The sequence below is a fragment of the Sturnira hondurensis genome, unplaced genomic scaffold (genome assembly GCF_014824575.4).
Source record: "Sturnira hondurensis isolate 20B ecotype Veracruz unplaced genomic scaffold, ASM1482457v3 Scaffold0016284, whole genome shotgun sequence".
In the NCBI taxonomy this organism is placed as follows: domain Eukaryota; kingdom Metazoa; phylum Chordata; class Mammalia; order Chiroptera; family Phyllostomidae; genus Sturnira; species Sturnira hondurensis.
In genome coordinates this window covers 6,704,597-6,719,197 of record NW_028088915.1, presented here as the reverse complement: position 1 = coordinate 6,719,197, position 14,601 = coordinate 6,704,597, and the positions used below count along the sequence as shown (strand labels likewise).

Here is a 14,601-nt window from a genome sequence, read left to right as displayed (position 1 = left end):
ATACTTATACTAAAAAAGTATTCATTGTTTACTGAGAATTAAACATAACTGGGTGCCCTGCATTTTAATGTGACAACTCCACATATAAATCGCATTCCTTTCACTTTCCCACAAGTCTAAGCTCTTAACCCCCAAACTAACTCAGCTGACTGGAAGGAAATATGCGTGCCCACATTACTGATTCCAATGGCAAATGTTAAAACATTAGTCAACGGGAAAATCCATACGCTTATACTTTCTGCGGTGATCTTTCTTCAGTTACAGTCAGTGATGACAATTCCACAGACATCGAGGATCTGGGCAGTCCCAGATTAACCTGTCTTGGTTTCCTTGGTGGCAGAGGTCACCTGGTTCATGTAACATGTTGCTGCTATTATTTTGCTTGGGTACCGCAGTAACCGCTGCTACAAATAATGAGGTTGACACCTTGGAATCAGGTGAAAGTGAGTTTAGTATAATCTGTCACCTTGGCTCCTCCAGACACCTGCCTTGACTAATAAAAGCTGGAGGAATCAAAGCAGGGCCACTCAGTTAACTCTTTTGTGTCTCTCTTTCACTTGCTCGAGGGCAAGGTGATATTCTGGTTTGTGTAACCTCGTAAACTTCTTTTTGAGAGGCAGACATCTTGCACTTAGGAATATTTATTACTTATATACTCTGTTTTCCCAAACTAAATAGTCATTTGGCTGTTTAATAGTAACAACCTTTAAATTTCATCCATTCAGGAAACATTTATTTAACAGATCAATGCAGGTACAAGAGAAAAACAAAATGAGTAAGATGTAGTCCCTGCTTATGGGGGTTCACAAGCATCTGTTAAATGCCAGCTTTTAGGTGGTTCGGCAGTCATTTCAGTGAACAGCTTGTGGTAAGAGCTAATTAGCTCACGGAGTCATGAAATGATTCTCCTCAAAAATGCTTTAAATAAATATCAGGCCTTACACTCTGAGCAGAACTGCTGTTAGTGGAGGGTTCCAGGGGCTAGCATTAGGCTGTTCCCTTCTCTCTTGATTCTGTAGTTAGGCCTTGGCTGTCAGAGTGTGTGGTCTGCAGACCAGCAGCATCGGCATCTCCAGGAGCTTGTTAGAGGTGCAGACTTATCCCCCACCCCCCTGGCAATCCCAGCCCTGCTCAATGAGGGTGTGCAACCAGAACCCCGGTGACTCCTGTGCACACTTCCACTGAGAAGCCCTGGCCTAGTACAGAATTTCTCCAGCTCATCGTGGTGCATACAGAGCATCTGAGGATTTTATTTAAACATTTCTGGGCCTGCCCCTACAGATTCTGATTCTGACAGGGGCAGGGCCTGAGAATTTGCATTCTCTAGCAGGCTCCCAGGAGATGCTAGTGCTGCTCTTGGGCAACCGCACTTTGAGCAGCATCTGTCTAGTTTGCTTGGGGAACCAGACTGACATTGGTGGTGGTGGTGAGTAGAGTCCCAGTGGGAGGTCAGTCTGGGTTGCCTTTGCCTACACTGGAGTCATGAACTTGACAAGGAAACTGTCCCCTGAAACATCTCACCTGTTATGGGGGTGGATTTGCAGACACTGAACTGTTTAGGCCAGCCTGTGGTGCCAGGGGGAGACTACAAAAGAGTGAGAAATAAATTCTCCCTGCAAGTTAGTGGGATTTTGACAGGTTTGGCCCATTTTTGAGGTTCATGTGAATAGATGCAAAGAGGCTGAGATATACATGAAGCAACAGTAGTTAATCCAGCGTTGCTGAGTCGGAGGGTATACAGTCCCTGGAAAGAATGAAGGGGAACAGAGAGTAGGGGAAGAATAATGGGAAGTAGGTCTGGAAACAAGGTCGGGGACACTTAATGTCACAGTAAGGAGTTTGGATTATGTTAAGTAGCAGAAATTCAACTGAAAAAATGTAAAGGTCTAATTGGCTTTATTGAACACTTCATGAATCAGGCACCATCTTATCAAGCAAATAGAAGTTCTGAGGGGCTACAAAAAATGGAAGGATTTTATGGGCAAAAGGGAAAAATAATGGATTGTTTCTGGGTTAGGTCATCTATTCATGGAGGATAGAATGTAGCAGATTACCTCTTACGTCAATCAGAAAATTCCAGACTAACCGGTTAACATTGTGTGTCTGGGGGCTTGTAATTGCAGTTACATTAGGTATTAAGTCTTGGTTTGCTGATGTGGAGCTTAGCACAAGAGACTCCATTTTGAACTTGTTCCTTTTTTTAACATTTAAAACACTTTGCTATAGTGACATCTGTTTTGAAAAGTTTTCATGTCATACTTACTTTTTTGTGTGTTTAATTTTTTTTCTTTCAGGATTAAGCATGAAAACATTGTTGCCCTGGAAGATATCTATGAAAGCCCAAACCACTTATACTTGGTCATGCAGCTGTGAGTACCGTTTTTACACTGATGGGTGTGGATTTGCAAACTCAAATGCCTAAAGGGCCAGGTGGTAAAGTTAATTACTGTAGTGGGCCAGGCAAGACAACAGGGAGTGGTGAGGACTGTGGGACATTGGAGATGTGTGTTCCCAACTAAAGACAGTTGGCTGAACACAGGAGGCTGCAGGCCTCACTTGGTCTAGCCTGTAGCTGCTGGGCGCAGCTGAAAATCTGATGTTTTCACAGTGGGATTTGATGCTACCATTGCAGGGTACACCTACCTTCGGGATGACTGTTTTGCTTTTTAACATGTAAGATCCAAGTGTTGCTTCCTGAAAATGCTTCTGTGGGCCCACTGTAAAGTACATTCTGCTCTGGTCTCTGGGAGGAGTTCCCACCCTCGTCTTCATTTCTGGGGTGGCTGGGGGAGGCCGCAGCAGATGGCAGCTGTGTACTCTGTTCCTTCCCTCTATTCTTCTGCTGCCTGATAAACACATGTGAGGCTGAACAGGAGTTCATGCCAGAGTGAGGAACGCGTAACTGGAGTTACACCTTGACACTATCAGCCCCAATAGGCTGTTTGTGCTTTCTAGTAACACTGGAGATAACCAGAAGAGGGAGGAAATGAAAAAGAGAAATGTTCAATTAGTGGCTGTATTTAACATGTATTTTTTAAATGTGAGATGAAGTTGGCCTCCTCCCTCACACACATGAATGCTTTACTGTGACTGATATAATTCCTGGGAGGAATCCAGGCCTGGATTTATTGGAATTCAGTGATGGAAACTGTATAAGAGTGTTGCCCTTCCATCATGACCTGGAAAAATAAATTCTGAAACACCATACTATTGAGCTGACTGACTGAGGAGAACTTTTGTTGGCGGTCAGAATATATACTTACATTATTATATTTGTGATTGTCAGACTTTGGATCGCCAGAGCTATTCAGAAGGTGTGAGGATTAGCCTAACAATTTATTTTTTTAATCTATCTATTTTTTCCCTTATGAATGTTTAAACAATGTGAGGATTAGCCTAACAATTTATTTTTTTAATCTATCTATTTTTTCCCTTATGAATGTTTAAACAACACCTTAACTGGGGATCGTGTTAGGATGCAAATTAGTGCTCATCGAGGCATTTTATTCGATCTTCCGTTGTCTTTAAAATATTTTTAGTGACATTTCTGTGTAAACATTTAAAAGTGTGCAGACTGGAAGTGCATGGCGCATGACAGCCCGGGGGGGGGGGGCGCCCTGAGGCTTTGCAGGTGTGCGTGTGGTCGCCAGCGTGAACTGCAGGCTCCTTTCCAACCGCCAGCTGCCTGAGGTCAGCCCCCCCTAGCTCCTGGCTACCCTGTTCGTTTCATAGCCACATTTCTAGTTCTTCCTAGAGGTGGTAGCTCTCCCCAGTCTGGGGACACTCCCCAGAAGCTCATGTGCCCTTGCTTTGAATAGAGTCTGCTCTTAAAGAAGCAGGTGAGTCAAATTTCCCACCAAATATTGACTGCCCAATAGGAAGAATGTGAAATTCTGGTAACAAGAAAAAGCCCCACAAAATGTCAGTGATGTGTTTAAATGGGTTCTTTTGTTGATGGTGAAGAGAAAGGGTTAATATTTGAATTTAAAGCTATGTGTATTCACTGGCTTTAGTTCTGTGTTGGAACTGTCACTTGAATCAGTTAAAAAGTACCTCAGATATGTAAATCACAGCCCTGCCTGTTACTAGCTACCTGAATGTGGGCAAATAAATGGACCTCTCTGAGTATCAGTTTCCTTAACTGGAAAAAAACGGGATCACCACAATATCTGCATTAGCAGCTACCGTGAGTGTTGAAGGAGAGAAGTGTGTGGGAAATGGTCTGCCGTAAATACTAGGTCCTCAGTGCAGACTGGCTTCGTTAGGGACACCCCTATCATTTCGTCAGTACGTCTCTGCAGATAAAGTTGTAAGTTGAACTGTTGTAGGTTGGGGACCATCTGTGTGCTTAGCAGCAGGAGTTGATGGAAAGATCAGTTGGCACGAGAGCATAAGAGGGTTCGGAACAGAACGAACCTTGGAACAAAGTGTGGATGTCGCACTGCCAGCACAGCCGCCCCCACCCCGCACTAAGTCTTTCTGTCATGCTTTCCGCTCTTTTGCAGTTAAATGTAAGGTAGACTGCACTCGTTCAGAATTTGTGTTGATGCAGAGGGGAGTGGGGCTGGAGTGAACTCTTAGGGGTGTGTGTGGGGTTTGTCAGGCAAGTTAATCACAAAATCCAGACCTAGATGTGATGTTTGAAGTATGTAAAAAAAAAAATTAAGTGCACTGTTAAACATTTTACAGGCACTATTTACCTAAACACTGGATATGCTGATTATACTGTTAACTTGTATGAATTCTTTTTTCATTGGTTCTCGTTACTTTTTAAGGATCATCTTTATTGAGATATTATTTGCATGCAATTAACTGCACCCATTTAAATTGAACAATTTAGTAATGAATATGAGAGAATTGTGCCCAGGAAGCCACCCCTACAATCAAGAACAGAAAATTTCCATCACTCTTTTAAAAGATACCTTTTCGCTGTTTGAAGTTCTCCCCAACCTTTGCCTCTGATCTCGGTCAGCTAGTGGTTCACTTTCATTCAGCAGATACTCTTTTGCTTTAAAAAAAAATTTTTAAATTCTCACCTAAGTACTTGTTTTTTCATTCTTTTAGAGAGAGAGAAAGAAAGAGACAGACAGACATCGCTGTGAGAGAAACATCTATTAGTTGCCTTCTTGTATGCACCCCAACTGGGGATCAAACCTGCAACCTGGGTACCTGCCCTGACTGGGAACTGAACTTGCAGACTTTCAGTCCATGGGGTGACACTCTAGCCAACTGAGACACTGGCCAAGGCTCCTTTGCATTTTTAAAAATATTGTGTAAATGGGATGATATAGCCTGACACTTCTGTGTCTGGCCTGTTTCACTCATAATTCCTGACTTTCATCCCTGTGGTAGTGCAGATCGGTAGTTGGTTCCTTCCTACTGCTGAGCAGTGTGCCCTTGTTCTGGTCAGTGCTCCTTTTAGCCATTTACCTGCTGATAGGCAGTTGGGCTATTTCCCATTGCGGGGGGACATTATGAGTAAAGTTTGCTATGAACAGTCATGTACAAACCTGGGTGTGGGTGTGTGTTTGGGTGAAGACCTAGAAGTAAAATGAGTGGGCCATATAGGAGGTGTTATTTTGAACTTTTGAAGAAACGGCCAGTTTTCCAAAGTGGTTTTACCATTTGACATTTTTTGCCTGCAGTGTATGTAAGTTCCTGTTCTCTACTTCTTGCCAACATTTGATGCTTCCATTTTTTTCCAATTTTAGCCAGTATAATGGGAGTGCAGTGGTATCTCATAGTGGTTTTAGTTTGCATTTCCCTGGTGATTCATGATTTCAGTCATCTTTTTATGTCCTTATGGGCCATTAGTGTATTGGCAAAGTGTCCAATCACATCTTTTACTTAATTTATTATTGGATTATTACCATGGGTTGGAAGTGTTCTTTATATAGTCTGTTCTTTGTCAGATGTGTATAATATGAATATTTGCTTCTATTCTGTAGCTTGCTTTTTTTGTTTTCTTAATGGTGCCGTTTTAACAACAGCTTTAGTGAGATGTAATTCACACACCATACAGTCTGTCCATTTAAAATGTACGGTGAAGTGGTTTTTATTAGTCACAGGGTTGTAAAATCATCACACAATAATCTAATTTTAGAACATTTTTGTCCCCCTAAAAGAGACCTTGTACCCACGAGCAGTCACTCTGAACTCCTCCCTTCTCCAGCCCCTGGCAGCCACGTCCTTTCTGGCTCCGTGGGTTTGTCTATTCTAGATATTTCATATAAGTGGAATCATACAACATGTATGTTTTTTCATGATGGGCTTCTTTTACTCAGCGTAATGTTTTCCAGGTTTATCCATGTTGGAGCTGATACATATATCAGTATTTCATTCCTTTTTGTTGCCTAGTAATATTTCATTATATGGATATATTACCTTTTTTTATCCATTTGTCAGTTGATGGGCCATTAGAGTTTCTCTTTTTTGGCTGTTATGGATAATGATGTTAGATATATTTGTGTACAAATTTTTGTGTGGACATATGTTTCCATTTCCCTTGGGTATATACCTGCGAGTGAATTTCTGGGTCAAATGGCAACTGCACGTTTAACATTTTCAGGGCCTCCCAAGTCCTTCGTCAAAGTGACTGCACAGTTTTGCAATCCCAAGAGCAATGCATGTGGATTCCAATATCTCCATATTTTCTGCAATACTCATTTTATCTGTCTTTTTGGTGATGGCCATACTTGGGCATGAAGTGCTATCTCACTGTGATTTGATTTGCATTCACTTCACGGCTAATGATGTTATGTATCTTGTCATGGGCTTATTGGAGAAATAGCTATCCAAATACCGTATCTATTTTAAACCTGGGGTATTTGACTTTTGTTTTGCACTGCACAACTTCTTTATATATTCTGTATTCAAGTTTATTATTAGACATATGATTGGCAAATTTTTTTCTCTTCTATGGGTTGTCCTTTCACTTTTCTTGGATATTTTATTATTTATCACTTTCTTGATGGTATCATTTACAACACTTAAGTCTTTAATGTTGGTGTAGTACAGTTTATTTATTTATTTTTGTTGCTCACGCTTTTGGTGTCATTTCTAAGAAACCATCACCTGATTCTTGTGGTTCCCAGGCCCGAACTCAGTCCACTGATCTACACCAGCCAGGGCACCATCACCTGATTCTTAATGGTACCTTGGGAATAGGAAGTGTTTTAGTGGTGAATTCCAGCTTATCAATTTGGTTTCTCTTCTGGTTTGTGTTTATTGTGTCCTGTATGAGAAGTTTCTGCCTACTCCAAATTTGCATTTTTCTCTTCTTCTAGAAGTTTTGTAGTTTTAGCATGTCCACTTAGGTCTATTTCAAGGTCAACTTTAAATGAATTTTTATCTATGGTGTGATATTTTGTTTGCTTGTTTGCACCATAGGAGTATTCAGTTTCAGCACTGTTTGTTGGGAAAAGGTTTTCTTTCCCCAATTAATTGCCTTTTGCTTTTTGACACCTTCTCCAAAAATCATATATGGCTAGATTAACTTCTGTGCTCATTCTTTTATCCCATCACTCTGCGTGTCTGTCTTCTGTCTGCGCCACACTGCACCCTTCTCCTCAGTCGTGAAACCAGCTTGTGTAAGTCCTCTAACTTCGTCATTTTTTCCCTGAACATTTCTTTGGGTATTCTAGATGTTTTGCATTTTTCATAGACATTTTAGAATCATTTTATCATTTTTTTCAAAAATGCTTTTGGGGGTAACTTTGTTTGGGATTGCATTGACTGTCTTTGGGAATCAGTTTGGGAAAAAGTTGACAACTTAAAAAGTTGAGCCATCCAATCCATAAACATGATTAATATTTCTACTTAATTAGATCTTTCATTTCTCAATGCTTTGTATTTTTCAGTGTGTAGTCATTAATATCTTTATTGAATTTATTCTGAAATAGTTTTTACCTGATTATAAATTGGTTTTTACTTCATTTTCCAGTGGCTTGTTGGTACTACATAAAAATGTAGTTGATTTTTGTGCCTCAACCTATGACACCTTGATAAATTCATTTATTGGTTGTAATAGTTGTTTTGTGGATTTCTTAGCATTTTATTATATAGATAGTCATGTCATCTGCAATTTACATTAATTCTGGTTGGTCCCCAAAGGAATTAATTCTGTTTGGTAAAACTTTGATAATTTAGTTATCAATATTAAGTGGATTTCGATGTCATATATTTCTTTAAAATGTTTCATGTCAGATATTCTAAAAATTCAAATGGGCCTTAACTCTTATTCCTTCCTCTTTATTGGCTCTTATTCCTTCCTTTTTATTTAAAAGCAATGGCAAAGAAAGGGAAAAAATGACAGAAAACCCTGATGTATCAGAATGTAATACTGGGAAAGTATTTGGTTTGGTTGGAAGATTTTGTGGGTTTTATTGTTATTTTTGTTGTTCTGTTTTTATTTTTGTAGATAAATCTTAACAGTGTTTGTTCCGGAGACCCCTGTATCTTGCCTGTTTGGTCAGTGGAAAGTGGGTATGGGGGTTTTTGGAAGAGCTTAGAAAAATGCTTGATTTCCAAGTACTTGGGGGGAAGATCTTGAACACAACATGGGGGTGCTATATTTATAATATTTGTGCCTGGGAGATTTTTGGTTACCTAGGAAACATCACCTTGGGCACTGATGCTCAAATATAATAGGGATGCTCAGCATCCTAATCTTATCTTAGCTAACTGTTCTGATTCTCAGCACTGTAGCATTTCTTTTTTCCTGTGCTGCTGCAGGAAAAGAGACCTGATTGCTTATAGGGTTCAGTGTTTTGGTTTCATCTGGATTTGGGGACAAACACATTTTTTTTCAGAATGCTATTTGGGGGAACATTCTTCTTTAGATAGTATGAGGTCAGTATGACAGTGGAATAAGTTACAAATGAAGGGCCAATTTGTTTACAGTTGATTTCTCTGTGGAAATATCAGCTTGTGGAACATCAGCTTTCATAACTGGGGACGATAAAGGACACAGACTTAATACTTCCTCTTTTGCATCTCTAGCAATTTAGGATGTAAAATATACTTCAGGCTGATACAATTCAAAGGACATATCGGGATTAATTTTTTTTAAAGGAAGATTATGTTCCCTACAAAATCATATTATATTCTCAGTAAGACTTAAATTTCTCTATCTGGTAACTCCCAAATTTATAGCATCAGCCTGGACCACTCCCTCAAATCCAGGCTTTGCATCTGTCTGCTCAGTTGCTTCACTTGGCTATGGAATAAGCATCATTCACTTACCAGATCCAAAATAAGTTTGGATCTGAATTTTCCACAAAATCTACCTCTTCTACTGCCTGTCTCAGCAAATAGCAACTCCATTCTTCCAGTTGCTCAGGCCAAAACCTCACAGTCATCCCATCTCATGTCATCCCTAACTCATCTTTTTCTCTTATGTCCTACCATCCTATCCACTGGCAAATTCTGTGGGCACCATCTTGATACTATCCAGTACTGTGGATCCAACTGTTTTCTCACCATCTGCACAGCTACCAGTCTGGTGCAGATATATGATATTATCATATATAAAACTTATCTTTCTTCCCCAGCCTTTCCCTACAGCACGTTCTCTCTCAGTATTTTAGCCAGACCTTGTCATGCCTCTGTTGAAAACTCCCGTTGGCTTTCCCTCTCGGAGTGAAAGACCAGGTCCTGACAGCGATCTCCTGGGCACTCGACCACGAGGCCGCCGGCACCTGCTCTGACCTCCTCCCCACTCCTCTCTCATTATCTCTCTCAGCTGCAGGCAAACTGGCTTCCTTGCTGCTCCTCATCCAATGGGCCTTCGTCCCTGCTCACCTCTCTGCCTGGAACACTTTGCTTAGCTATCTTATACTATCATGGAATGAAAAAAATATTAGAGTTTCTGCCAAATGTCACCTTTTCACTGAGCTGTCCCCAAGTTCCCTTGTATGAGATAGCACCACTGCCGAAACCTTCTACCACGCGCATTCACTCCCTGTCTCTTCCCCAACTTTGATTTTGTCTATAATACCTGTCCCCATCATAAAATGTGTCTCTGCTTTGATTTCTGCTAGAACAGTATTTGTATATTACAACAGACAGTATGTATTTATTCAATTAATATGATGACATGTGCAAGGTTAACATTAATGCACTCGTTGAATTCTTACAACAAACTTAAGAGCTACCCTTATTTAAAGTTTATGTAAAGGCTCCGAGCAGAATGGTTGGATCATTTATCCAACCCAACCAGTGACCCTGTGGATGTGCTCAACCAGCACAATGACATTTTCTGGGAAAAATTTTGGTAGGGAATATTAATGTGAACAGTTTAGTTTACCTGGAAAACTGTATCATTTATGATTCAATCAGTATTTTAAAAGCAGAAACTAGAAAATGCGCTGTAGTTTTTAGTGGTTTGTGAGGGAGAAAGTCCTAAATTATATCATAGGAAATCACTAAAGCAATCTCAGTTAATCACAGCAATGATTATGCCTTTTTCTTAAATAATTTTTTCAGTTAATGGAAGAGCAGACGAATACAGATGAGTGTGTTTTTCCAGTATTGTGGGTCATTACCTTGTGTGTCTTTTACATGAGACAAAAATGTTTTTGATATTTCTTTCATTTTCTGATAGCATTAAGATATGTACAACTAGTTACCCTCCAAAGTTGAAACACTAATGGCTAAACACACTTTCTTCAAAGAATATTAAAGGAAACATACTTTCTCTAAAGAATATTTCACTTAGCAGTCCATGACAGGGAAATATGCACAGCTTCCTAGAGAAAATATTGTTTATTTATGTCATTGGCTTGTGCACGAAGCTGTATGAACATTCCCGTTTGTGGGAATTGCTTCATGTAGATATTTTATTCATAATTTATATAATGTGTTTCCAGAAACGGTTTTAATTAGAACAAATTATTATTCCCAATACAAAGTCTTTTGTAAGTAGCCAGGCATAATGAGGAAAAAATGTTTCAGACTATGACACCTTAATAGATTTACGTATAAAATACCAAAATCTTATCTTTGCTCACAAGAGACACTAATGAGAGCCTGGAGGGCCTGTGACTTTTGTTCAGCGTTGGGTGGGTGGAAGGTGTCTGAGGGACACACGCAAGCGTGGTAAGTGCTCGCTGGTGGGGCTCTCTTTGTGGAGGAACAGTTGTGACCCACAACCACGGGGCCCCTGGAGGCTGGTGCAGGGAGCCGTGGGTCAGAGGGAGTGCCCGGGGGCGGAGATGCCCTTGAGAGGAGGGTGGTCAGCACTTGGCCAGATGGATGTGCTGGGCGGGATGTGAGGGGCTCAGCCTGGGGGGAGTTCAGTCTGTGAGGGTTGCAGTAGGTGGGGGCTCTAGCATGTGAAGATTCAGTCCGTGGGGTCCAATCTGTGACGGTTTCAGTCTGTGAGGGTTTCAGTCTTGGGGAGATTCCATCTGCGGGGGATTCCATTTGCGAGGGCCCAGTCTGTTGGGGTCCATTTTGTGGGGTGCATGCATAGTGTTTTGTCCTGTGAAGACAGACCTGGCTGGGGCGGGGGACTCCGTGACGTCATGGAGGGGGATGTGGCTGGAGATGCTGGCAGAGGCGAACTGGGTAGGTACTTCCGGCTGCCGCCGCTGCTTCTCTGTCGTCCTCCAGGCTAATTATTTCATATGCCTTTTTCTGCCCCTCCTGCCACTGCAAGACCTACTGAGGCTTTAGAAAGGGCTGAGGGAGTTCAGAAGGTAAAGAAAAAAGAAAGCCAAGGTCCCATGTAGTTATGAACCAGTATTACTCGGTTCAATCGTATAAAATTACCAAAATACAATCACATTTCTTGAAAACTTTCTTGTCTTTTAATGTAAGCGTTACAACTGTATTTTTCCTCTTAGCTCTTTTTCCTTTTTGCTACAGCCCAAATGTTTTGGTGTATTGTGTTTTTATTTTCCTCAAGATATTTTCTTTCTTACCTTGTGATTTCTTCTTCGACCCATTGGCTTTTTATGACTGTGTTGTTTAATCTCTATGTATTCGTGAATTTTCCAGTTTTCCTCTGTTGTGGATTTCTAATTTCCTTCCATTACAATTGGAAAAGATACTTTGTGTGATTCAGTCTTTTAAAATTTATTGAGGTTTGGTGCCTCATATATGCTGGAGAAACATATATGCCTCAGATATGTTCCGTGTGAACCGGAAAAGAGTGGGTATGTATCCTGCTGTTGTTGGATGACATTCTGTGTGTGTCTAGTGGGTCTAATTTGCCTGTAGTGTTGAAGTCTCCCATCTCCATACCCAGATGGAGATGTGTGCCTGTGCTGTGCGTTGTGGACAATTGGGCCCTGAGTGCCCTGATGTTTTATAAAGTTGTCCGTTTCTCCCTTCAATTTTCCAACATCTGCTTTACACACCTGTGAGCTCTGATGTTCGGTGCATGTTTGGGGCATGTGTCTTGTTGGTGAGTTGGCCCTTTTATTAATGTATAATGTCCCTCTTTGTCTTTTGTAACATCTGTGACAGTTTGACTTTTTATAACTAGGTTTTAATACAATTATTTTTACTAAAAGATTTTCACAATATTTTTCTAACCATCATCTTACCTGTTTTAAATTTTAAATGAGTTCTTTAAAGTATGCACAATTTTTAAATCCCACACATTATATGAATAATTATAGAAATTTTGATAAATAACATCTGATCTAATATTTAAATTTGAGAAACCATAAAATACAGATAAATTGTACAGTCATTCTTAGATTATAAAATATCAATCTCAGAAGTTTTCCATTTATTAACTTGCATATTGTACAAATATTTGATTTAAGGATTCACATAATACCCAAAGTCAGCAAGCTGAGGACTGTAAAAAAAGGTTCAGAAGATATCACTATTGACTTTGTTGCTTCTTGTTCCCTAGTAGATAAGAACTCGGGGCTTGTAAAAGTGTGCCTGTGCTGTCTCACATTTCTGACTGTTAGATTAGGCATTCCGGTTTGAGGTGCTCCTGAGCTGCAGTTCTATTGATGGCTCTGAAAGAAGCAGGATCTCTGCTTCAGCCAAGCCAGTTTCCCCTGCCCTGCAAATAGGAGGTGGATGTTCCTGCCTCCCATTTTCTCTCCTGTCTCCCCAGTTTCTTTAATGCTTTTTCTATTCTTGTCAGGCATCTAGACCCTCTCTTTGCTTTTAAAGCACCAGATTAAACCCCTCACATCCCTCCCAGGCTCTGTGGTGCCTCTCTGTGTACCAGCCCTTCAGCCTGGAGCACAGCCCCACCCGACCCCATCTCCAGCACATCTATCTGGTTAAGTCCTGCTCACATTCCACCCAAGGGCATCTCCTCCGTCAGGACCTACTGTGTGGCTCAGAGCTCTTTGCGCAAGTTGTGGGCAGCTGTTGTGGGTTATAGTTGCTCTTCTTAAAAATGTGACCTGAACACCTTCTGTGATCCCAGGGGCCCCAGCCCATGGAAAAATCATTTTTTTCTGAAATTCTCTGACATTATTGTCTGTACTGGTCATAATACATCATGATAACCATTCATTCATTAACCCACCAAGTGCTGATGGAGCCCCTACCATGTGTTTGGGATTAGTCACCAGTGGGAATGCAGCAATGAATATAACAAATTCCCTTCCCCTATCGAGCTTTCATTATAGCAGAAGGGAGACAAACAATGCACTTAATGAGCATGTAACTGTGTATCAGTTAGTGATAGTCTATTGAGAAAGATTTAAAGGAATCGAGGAGAATACAGAAGGCTCGAGGCAGGTGGGTGGATTGCTACTTAATACGAAATGATCCAGGGAGAACTCTCTGATTAGGAGATATTTGAGCAGAGGCCTGGAAGGTGTGAGGTAGTAAACAGCGTGGCCAAGCCTGATTCCAAGGGTGTGTGACCAGCACAGGCACACAGAGCCCTGAGCTCACAAGGGGTCCACGCTTGGGGTTTAATGCTTTACACTTGCCATCTTAAAACTCTTAGAATTCACATGCAAATTTGTGTTTTGTGAGGCCCCAGGGCATTGGAGCCCCAGTTCACAGTTCACACCAGGTTCCACCTCCCGCCTCCTCCCCCTGCCCTGTTTCCAGCTGGTGGGGACCTGGGCACAAGGGTGGGGGTGTTGGGGTCAGATGCATACACCCGCATTCCCGTGTGGGCTGCAGCCCCAGATGCCGTGGGAATCTGCATTCGCCCACAGGTATGCCCCGTGACCGAGGGAGTGCAACATTCAACACAGATGAACACCACCACGGCAGCCACTGCAGCAGGGTCAGTGAGAGACAGTAGACAAAAGGGAGGACATTTTTCCTGGTGTTTCAATAAGGAACATACATTTCTATTTTGCACTGGGCCCAGCAGGTGGCTTTTAGATAAAGGGATCCTGGCAGTAGAGAAGCAGGTGCAGGACAAGCAGGAGCCCCTGTGGTGGAAGATCGGGGGCTGGGGGGCAGGAGGACGGAGAGTGAGCAGGTGAGTGGGCAGCACGAGGGCTCCCAGGGGAGCGGGCAGCCTGCGCCCAGTGGGGCCTGTGTGAAGGAAGAATGGGGGTCCCAGGGAAGCCGTCTGAGGGAGGAGTTCTAGAGTCGCTGAAGTGCACTCGTGTCTGGGTGCAGTTATTGTCAGTGATTGCATCCTGGCTCAGCAACTGA

The 14,601-nt window shown here is 41.7% G+C and overlaps 1 protein-coding gene across 2 annotated transcripts in view; it reads left to right on the top strand.

The window, feature by feature from the left end:
* Window positions 1-14,601, top strand: part of CAMK1D (calcium/calmodulin dependent protein kinase ID) — a 380,703-nt gene that overhangs the window by 227,656 nt on the left and 138,446 nt on the right. For both annotated transcript variants that reach the window (XM_037066002.1, XM_037066003.1), the window contains exon 3: window positions 2,295-2,369. In XM_037066002.1, the coding sequence (XP_036921897.1) occupies window positions 2,295-2,369 (75 nt within the window). The remainder of the gene's footprint in view (window positions 1-2,294; window positions 2,370-14,601) is intronic.